Source organism: Carlito syrichta, unplaced genomic scaffold, assembly GCF_000164805.1.
Source record: "Carlito syrichta isolate Samal-C Ts95f unplaced genomic scaffold, Tarsius_syrichta-2.0.1 Scaffold123301, whole genome shotgun sequence".
NCBI classification, from domain to species: Eukaryota; Metazoa; Chordata; class Mammalia; order Primates; family Tarsiidae; genus Carlito; species Carlito syrichta.
Window position 1 is genome coordinate 336 of NW_007067397.1, and position 9,689 is coordinate 10,024.

Below are 9,689 nucleotides of genomic sequence, written 5' to 3' on the forward strand. Positions count from 1 at the left end.
TCCAGAGAGAGACACAAAGATAGACCCAGAAAGAGAGACCAGAGAAAGACATAGAGACCACAGGGTAAGACAGATAAACATACAGTGGCTCAAAGAGAGACAGATTTAGACAAAGGCCCAGGAGAAAGGGCAGTGCCTTTCAATAAGTGGAAGCCAGGAGAGTAGCAGAAAGCTGGGAGGAAGGTCATGCCAGAAATGGGGTTAAGACATCTGGCCTCCTGGACTAGGGGGGCTACAGGACCTGGGGCAGGTTCCTCTCCTGGGTAGCAGGCGGGAAGAGGCAGAGGGAGGCGGCAACAGCAGCTGGCAGGTCATGCCATGCGCAGAATGTGGAGAATGCCGGTCGCCTGCCCCAGCAAGTCCCTCAGCGGAAGCAAATGCCTGGGGGGGGGGAGCAGGAGCAGGCAGGCTGCCCTGGGCCGCCCCCTCACACCTGCTGCCCTCTGATGGAGGGTCAGGCCCTGGCACAGGCCAGCAGAAGGGCCCAGGACTACAGCCCCACTAGGCCACCGGATATGGTCTGCCCTACCTTAGCCTCAGGGGGAGAAGGACCCAAGGTATCGACCTCCCAAGGGTTTAGGGAGACCTCTGGGAGAAGAATGAAAGAGTCGGCTGTTTGGGAACCTGAAGGCCGCCTGGATACCTCACTCAGCATGGATGTTGTCAGGGAGGCGCTGCTCAGAACTCCTAGGACAGGCACTGGACAAGTTCTGATGACCAGGTGGCCTCCAGCAAGGGGCCTCCCTCCCTGAACCTCAGTTCTACCCCTGGACAATAGGGCTAGTAATCCTTGCTTCACAGCATTAAGTGGATTTGATGAAATTGCCCCAAGCCTGGGACCAGGCGCATGGTATATGCTTAGTAAAGAGTGGTTACTATTGTCATCATTATTATTATTATTATTATTTTTTAGTTAGAGTCTCACTCTGTCACCCAGGCTGGAGTGCAGTCGCATGTTCACGGTCACCACAGCCTCGACCTGCTGGGTTCAGGCGATCCTTCCATCTTAGCCTTCTAAGTAGTTGGAACTACAGGCATTCACCATCACGCCCGGCTAATTTTTCTTGATTTATTATAGAGATGAGGTCTTGCCAAGTTGCCCAGGCTGGTCTCGAATTCGTGGGCTCAGGCAATCCTCTTACCTCAGCCTCCCAAAGTGCTGGAATTATAGGCATGAGCCACCGGGCCCAGCTGTTATAATTATTTTTTAGTTTGGGTTTTTTTTTTAGTTGGAGTCTCACTCTGTTGCCCAGGCTAGAGTGTAGTGGCACAATCATGACTACTGCAGCCTCGACCTGCTGTGCTCAGGTGATCCTTCCACCTCAGCTCCATGTAGCTGGAACTACAGGTGCATGCCATCATGCCCAGCTGAATTTTTGACTGATTGTAGAGACAAGGTCTTGCCAAGTTGCCCAGGCTGGTCTCAAATCCCCCTGGCTCTGGCAATCTTCTCACCTCCACATCCCAAAGTGCTGGGATTACAGGCATGAGCCACCATCCCCAGTATTATCATTATTGAGCATCCTTAAGGACCTGGGATCTGGGGCCAGACAGCCTGGGTTCAAATCATTGTTCTTTCTCTTCCTAGCTGGGCAACCTTGGGCAAGTCACTTAACTTCTCTGGCTGCGGTTTCCTCCTCTGTCCAATAAAATAATCGTACTGACCTTCCAGGCGTTGTGAGGATTCAGGGAGTAAATGCTCAACAGGACTCACTGATGCATGCCAGGCCCCTGCATCTCCTGGGCTCAGGAGATTATTATTACTGTCACTTTTGGTAGTGTGAGTCCTGCAATCTAGAAATTGGGAGACTTGTTCAAGGCCCAGTCCTGCCCCTCTCCGGCTGGATGACCTCAGTGGAGACTCTCCTTTTGTCAGGGCCTCACTTTTCCACATCTGGAAAACAGTGGCCAGAACCCTGCTGGGCCTGCCCTGATAGGCCTCAGTGTTATCTTCACCAGTGCTGTCTCTTCCCACTTAGCAGCAGTACAGGGGAAATGTTGGGGGCTCTGGGCACAGGCAGAGTGAAGGGTAGAGGGCTGGTTAGAGACCCTCTGCTTTAGTTCCTTCTTGGCCTAAGGATAGAAATCCCTTGGTGTGCCTACCCCTGTGAAATTTTGCCCATATCACTTACCATAACAATGTAAAAAATATTGAGGCAGGGCAAAACACACAGCTTAAAAACTCAGCTTGTGCATAAAGGGCAGCATAGCCCTTGTGGCCCTGTGTTCTGGCACTGGGGATGGACCTGATCTGGAGCTCCATGAGTGCAGGACTGGGGTCCTCCTGAATTGGCCCCTGCCTCCTGAATTGGCCCCTGCCCCAGTGGTTTCTACCACAACCATACCCCACCCTCCTTCCTCTCTGGTCTCCCTGTCTCTGGTCTCAGGGACTTGAACCCACTCACCATGATGTAGCCATGGTTGAATCTGCTCAAACCTTCCATGGCTCCCTAGTGCCATCAGAATAAAGTTCACAAGTTTTATAAGGGCCCTCTTTGATCTGACTTTTGCTCATCAACCCAGCTGCATATCCCAACACTCACCCACCTTCTAGAGCCCTTGAATTTGCAGATTCAGCATCCTGTAAATATCTGCTTTTGCCTCAAGGTCTTTATACAAACTCTTCCCTCTGCCTAAAGGTCCTTCCTGCCTGTCTTGCCAGACTCTTGTCCGCACAACCTTCAGATTTTAATCCTTGGTCCCTCTTCTTTTTTTTTTTTGAGTCGGAGTCTCACTGTTACCCAGGCTGGAGTGCAGTAGCACGCTCACAGTCACCACAGCCTCGACCTACTGGGCTCAGGTGATCCTTCTGCCTCAGCCTCTCAAGTAGCTGGAACTACAGGCATGCACTACCACACCCAGCTGATTTTTTTATTTATTGTAGAGACGAGGTTTTGCCATGTTGTCCAGGCTGGTCTCGAACCCATGGGCTCAGGCAAAGTGCCTCCCAAAGTGCTGGAATTACAGGAGTGAGCCACCGCACCCAGCGGCCTCTCTTCTAAAAAGCCCTCCCTGACTTTTCAGGCTAGATTAGCATCCTCTCTGGGCTCCCATGCCTGGGCTTTCCCCACTCCATCCCTGACTACACTGGACTGTCACTGTCTACTCCAGGACTGCTAGCCCTCTAAAGGCTCACAGCACCATCCAGCATTGGGACAGACACGGAGGGGGCCCTAAGTCAACAACAAATTAACAAACAAACAAAAACAAAAAAGTAAAATTTTTAAAAGATGCTAAGGAAGGAGCTGCCAACGGCTCTGTCACCTTCTCTGTGACTTGCTCCTACAAGAACCAGCTTGCCCAGGCCCCTGGCTCTCCAGCACCATCTCAGAAATACCACCATTCCCACCCCCAGCCTTAGCCCTCCAGCCACCGTGGCCTTCCTTCTCCCCTTCCTAGGCTGTGCTCCTTCCAGCCTCGGAGCCTTCCCATCGGCCTCCCCCCAGGAGGCTTTTCCACCTGGGTTGCTGGTTACGACTCATCCTTCAACTCTTGGCTTACACACCCTGTCCTGAGGGCAGCCAGACTAGACACACCTGGAAGAGTGCTCATCACACCCCTGGTTCCCCACCATAGCACTGATTGCGTTAGTGGTTTTTACTGGGTGTAGCAGTGAAGACAAGTGCTCTAGTCCTTGTCTTGCTACCTCTTGACAGAGGACCTGTTAGAGCCTCAGTCTTCCCATCTGTAATCCAGCACTATGGCCAAGTGGTCACAGGCCAGTCTGCCTGGGTTTGAGGGCTGGCACCAGGATTTACTAGCCATGTAACCCTAGGCAAATTATGAAGCTGGTCTGTTTCTTCTAAACAAACATAATCATAGCACTTTCCCGACTGTGTTGTCAAGACAAGATGAGATAATATTTGAAAAGGGTTTAGGACAGGGGGTGTGTGGTGACTGCTATGTTATGGGGTGGGTGTGAAAATCTGGCATAATAACCTACATGCAGTGTTTATCATGGCAGTGCCCCAGTCCAGTCCTCCAAGACATGGAAGCTGTCACCACAATTATCATTCTCTGTTACCCATTAGCTCCATGGAGACCTGACTCAAGAGTCATGCTCAGTAAAGGCTCGCTGATTGATGGACTTGAGAGTACATTCTCCAACAGGAGGCTACTAGAGATGGAGCACTGAGCCTTAAAAGTCCAGTCCCTTATTTGACATATGAATTCACGCTGAAACATCTGTGCAGAAGAGCCCAGCCTCCCCTTGAAGCCCGCCTGAGGTGGGGAGCTCACCTCTCTTGAGAGCCTAGCTTGTAAGAGGCCCTGTTCCAAGTGAGCCCCCACTCAGACCATCCACCTGCACTGCTTACCTGTTCCAGGTCGGCCCATGATGACTTCCTTCTTGGGGGCAGGATGGCTGCTATAGCTGCTGGGCACCAGGACGGGCAACAGAGCAGCAGGTGAGGGGTGGAAGGCCACAGGCTGGAAGGGTGAAGAAGCCAAGCCAAAGGTGGGCATCGGCTGGGCAACGGCAGTTGGTGCAGCTGGAGGCACGGTGATGGGCACAGGGGCTGGCAGAGGTGGGGGCAGGCCAGGCTTCCCACTGGCAACCCCAGGGGGGACTGGGGTCTCACGGCAGCCCCGCCCAGGTCCCCCAGGCCGTGCCTCACCAGCAGTGCCCACCTCCCCAGGAAATTTGGAGGGTAGTGGCACATCAGGGTTGCGGACAATAACAGGTGAGTCCCGCTGTACGGCAGGCACCCTGCGCACAGAAGGCCCCGGATCCGAGGTCAGACCAGCAGGTGGAGGCAACAGCAGCAATGGTGAAGGCTGGCGGGAACGAGAGAAGGGCACGGCAGGTGACACAGCCCGGAAGCCAGCCGGTGTGGAGGGTGTAGGCGTGTGGGACACCGAGTCCACACCAGAGTCTAAGCTGTCGCTCTTAGGGAAGTCTGGGGCGGCTCCTCCACCCCCTGTGCCAGGGGCCCCCAAGGCCCCTGGGTGCTGCAACAGCTCTGTCTTCCGCCGCCCGGGGCTGATGGGCACGGTAAAGGTCAAGTTGGTCTGGAAGGTAGGTAGGATGCCAGAGGAATGGCGCTCTCTGGGGGCAGGTGGCGGTGGGTGGGGGCCTAGGTCTGGTGGTGTCAGCACACCTGCCTTAGGGGTGCTGGCACTCAGGTGGCGACTGCGAACTGCGGTGCGCTGGATGACCGGCGAGGCATTGATGGGGCTGAAGTTGGCGGGGCGGAAGCCAAAGAGAGGTGAGGGTGAGGGTGATGGAGCTGGTGAGAAGGGCGACTGTGTAGACACGGGCGAGAAGGAGGGTGTGCCCGAGCGTGAGCTGCCCAATGACACCAGCATCACAGCCGCCTCACACTCGTCAAACTCAAAGCGTGACAAGTCAGCGGGGGCCACCAGGCGTGGCCGTGAGTCTCCACGGGCTGCTACGCTGCTGGCCTCACTGTCGCGCGATGTCTCATCACCCCAGTCAAATTCGGTGCTGCCCTCACGGGTTGCCACACCAGCCGGCCGCCCTGCTCCACCAGGCCCACTCTCCGCCAGGCCCTCCATCTCTTTGGTTCGCATGGATAGGTGGCGCGAGCAGTAGCCCCGCCGCTGTGACTCCTTCATGCAGCCATCTCGTGAGCACAGCCGTCGCCATTGCTTGCCGTTGAACTTCTTTCGGATTCCATTAGGTGTGCAGACCACATCGCCTTTCTTATACTTCTGCTGGGCAGCTGTCAGTGGTGTGCGGGCCCGGGCTGCTGGCGCAGCCCCCTTCTCCAGTGAGGCCACGCTGCTGCTACGGCTGCCACCCTGGCTCCCCTCCTGGCAGGGCGAAGGCTGCTCACCAGGGCGGCCAGGTCCCACAAAGGCTGGGGACTTGGGTGGCGGTGACAGGAGCTGGGGTGGAGGCAGTGGTAGCAGGGCCGGGGTGCCCAGGGCTGGTGGGTGCTTCTCCTCACCCTCCTCACAGTGAGCACCCAGGTTGCCACCAAAGCTGATCTTGGAGACCTCAGCATCCTCAGGCTGCTTGGGGTCCAGGGCAACAGGGCAGGGTGGCAGGGTGGCCCCAGGCTCAGCCTGCTCTTCCTCAGGGCCTGTGGGGGGCTTCCTCAGCAGGGCCTCAGGCTCCCAGGGAGGCCGCAGCAGGCGCAGGCTGGAGCGGGCCACCCATACGGCCTCTTCAGGCTCACGGTGCAGTGGCTGTGGGGGCTGTGGTAGGCTACCTGGTGGGCCTGGCTGGGAGCTGAGGCCAGGACTGAGACGGACTTTGTAGGCAGCTGGCTTGGTGGCCACCTCCACCACCACACCCTCCCGGTATGCAGCCACACCAGGCTCCACACAGGTACAGACAGCTGTGCCTACCACCAGCGCACCTGGTGGCGGTATGGCATCCAAAACCACATCCACACCACTGCCTGCTGGCACCCCCTCGTAGAAAGTCAGGGCCCGGTCACCAGAGAACTGCACACCCAGATCCTGGCTTCGGCGCACCTGGCGTACCACAGCTGGCAGGAATAGGCCATCACCACGCCGAGCCAGCACCCGCTGGGACCGCAGCTGCCGCAAGTCATAGCCACCACTGGTGCTACCGGGGGGCCAGGGGCCTGGACCACAAGCCTCGGCCGGCTCATCCTCCAAGTCCGCTGAGTGCTCGCTGGCTGTGTCAGTGGAGGAGGAGCGGGCGGAGGTGGGTGGCCGTGGAGGCACACCCAGGGCACTGGCCTCCTCAGGGGTCCGCACCCGTTCTTCAGGGGCCCCAGCCACCCCACCGCTGCCAGCCCCATGCTCCTCCACATACTTCTTCTTGGGCGCCCGAGACTTGAATGTGGCTGTCTTACGGCTGAGTGAGGGTTCCCAGCGGCCTGCCTCCCCGTCCCCCTTGGGGTCCTCAGCAGGGCCTGGGGTTGGGTCACCAGGGTGTAGCTCCGGGGGTGGGCCCTCAGGCTCGGGGCCCCGCTCAGCTTCCTCCTCCTCAGCCTCTTCAGCGTCTTCTGGCCCAGGCTGCTGCTGCTGCTGTTGCTGCTGCGCCTCATCATCCTCCTCCTCTGGTTTGTCACCCTCCCCAGCCCCTCGCCGCCTCAGAGCTTTGGCCCTGGTGGCTGGTGGGGACTTGCTGCCGCTGCCAGGACCTGAAAGGCCAGTGCAAGCCTTCTTCATTGGCTTCATCTTTTGTCCGCCTGCAGGGTGGGAGAACAGACAAGGATCACCGGGAGACCTCAGAAACGCCCCTAGACCCAGTGTCTCCCAAGACCACCTACTTTCTGAGGCCACTGCCTCAACCCCATAATCTCCAAGGCCTCTTCCCTGGTCACCCTCAACTCATGTGGTCCCCTGGCTAACGCCCAGACACAGACTAGCACTGGAGTCCCCTGAGCATATACACTCTGGCTCCTTGGGGAACACTCACGTACACCTGCTCTCTCTGCAGAGGGCACAGATGCACATGCTCTGAATGCCCCAAGGGGATATGAGAAGCACTAACAGTTCACACCTATGGAGCACTCACTTTGTCCTGAACTCAATGCTCACCTTGCTTTTATTGACCCATTTCATCCTCATGGCAGCCCTAAGAGACAGGTGTTACTATCAGCCTCATTTTACACTTGAGGAAACTAAGGTGTAGGCTGAGTAAGCAACTTGTCCAAGATCATCCAGCTAGGACATGACAGAGCTAGGGTCTGAGCCCAGGCAGTCTGGCTCCAGAGTCTGTGTTCCTAACCATTTCAGTGTGTTGCCTGTCACATGATCCAGAGAGCACACTTACTCTCACTGTCACCATCCAGATTACATGCACTCAGATGCACACACAAGCACAAGCACTAAGTCACAGAAAGAGAGGTGACTGGGCTGTGGTATGAGCGTCTCTCAAACCCTCCTACCCTCCCTCCACCCCTATGGCAGCCTGTCATGGCCAGGCATTGTGGGAAGGAGTGGGCAGCTGACAGTCCGGAGGAATGGCTGCCCACTCTGCTCTGCACCCTGGGCCTGCCAGATACAGCCATTTCCTTCTGGCAGGGAACAGGCAGGGGCACGTCTGGGGCAACAGCTCTTACCCAGCACTGCCACGGGGCTGTGCGTGAGCTCACGCACGCGCACACAGACACGAGCACACACACGCACGCACACACACACACGCACACACGTCATCACACTGTGGGACACAGAGCTACACCCCAGGGTTTCTCTGTCCCACTAGATGGGAGCTTGCCCCTCCTCCCACAGCACCCAGCGTGATACCCACGGGCCCAGCCCCCCCTTCTGGCCTGCATGCATCCCTGCCCTGGCTGGGCTGGCTCTGGCAGGGTGGCTGAGTTAGCCAGCCCCCCAGGCCCCCAAATATGCCCTCCACTTCCAAGTGGGGATAAATGGGATAAGGTCAAAGAAAGCAGGACAAGCCCAACAGGCCAACCTCACCCACTTCCTGAACAGTCATTACTGCCCGCCCCCTTGCAAGCTGCCCTGAGAAAAGAAAAGGGGGAAAAACTTTACTCTGAAGTAACTCCGAGAACCTGAAGAGCCAAAGGGGGCCTCTAGGAGGGTTGGGGGGTCCAGGACCATAGGCCAAACACAATCAGAGGCACCCCTGACTCAGTCTTAGGGCTCCCTGGGAACCACGACCTCCTGCTCTCCTACTTGGGGCCTGCTCCTCCTCTGGACCCTGCAGACCCAGGCCTGCCACTTCTTGGGCCAACCCTAGAGTCCTCATAGACAAAGCCTGGAGGGCCTGAGGTTGGAACCTGAGTGTCCAGGACTTGGGCAGCCATCACCACCTACTCCCCACTAACCCTCTGGGCCACAGTCTTGGGGATGGGGTTCTGGCCTCAGTCCTGCCTAAACATAAACCTTTGCATACTCCACCCCAGGGCCCACAACTACACTGTCTAGCACCCCTAGATCCTGCTGCCTGGCTCAGCTTCTTCATCCAGAAGCCCAGTCTCTTTCTTTCCCCTGGGGCCTACTCTCTTCCTTCTGGATAACTCCCACCCGAGGTCCTGTGGGCCTTCACCTCCCTCAGAATCTGAGCAGTAACTCCTGAAGCCCAAGCAAGCCCAGGCCAGCCCAAGCCCTGGCTCTTTGGGGGTCTCACACCCTCTGCTCCTGGCACCAGCTTCTCTGCCACTCTCTTTCCAATCCTGTCACTACATTTACCTCTCTCCTCACAGGCCCTAGGTCCCCTCCTCTATCACCCCCTCCTATTTATCTCTGTCACCTTTCCTCCCAGTCACTCTCCTGTCAGCCATCTCCGGACCTGTCACCTTCTCTCCCCATCACCTCTCCTTGTTACCCCCTCCAACTCTGCTCCCTCCCTCTCCCTGTCACCCTGATCTAGTCCTGTCACCCCTCCATTCCTGTTAACCGTTCTCTGCCTACCACCCCCTCCCCCAGTCACCCCTTTTCTGTCACCCCCTGACCACTTCTTTCACTCCCTTCCCGCTTCCCACCATTCTGCCTACCTCTTTTCCCCTATACCCTTTCCCCGTCTCTGCCACCTGTCCCCTCTCGGCCCCCGGCCCCCTGGACGCCCCCTTCCCGTGTCACCCCTAGCCCCGCCCCTCACCTTGGGCTCGGCGGGGTTTCGAGGAAAAAAATTCAATTCCTATAGTAGGTAGAAAAACCCTACAGTAAATGTAGCTAAATCCGGCCTAAAATAATGCAGCTAAGTTCAAAGTACTCACTGGGCCCTCAAGAGTATGGCCCAGCCCAAACTTCATACTGGGCCATTTCTGATAACTCTA

At 57.0% G+C, this 9,689-nt stretch overlaps 1 protein-coding gene across 1 annotated transcript; it reads right to left on the minus strand.

Moving 5' to 3' along the window:
- Positions 1–4,316: 4,316 nt before the first annotated feature.
- Positions 4,317–7,119, minus strand: LOC110594672 (protein capicua homolog; the record flags this gene model as incomplete). Its single annotated transcript, XM_021707638.1, has 1 exon — positions 4,317–7,119. A coding segment is annotated over exon 1 (2,803 nt), but the record flags the coding sequence as incomplete, so codon positions are not given.
- Between the last annotated feature and the right edge of the window lie 2,570 nt (positions 7,120–9,689).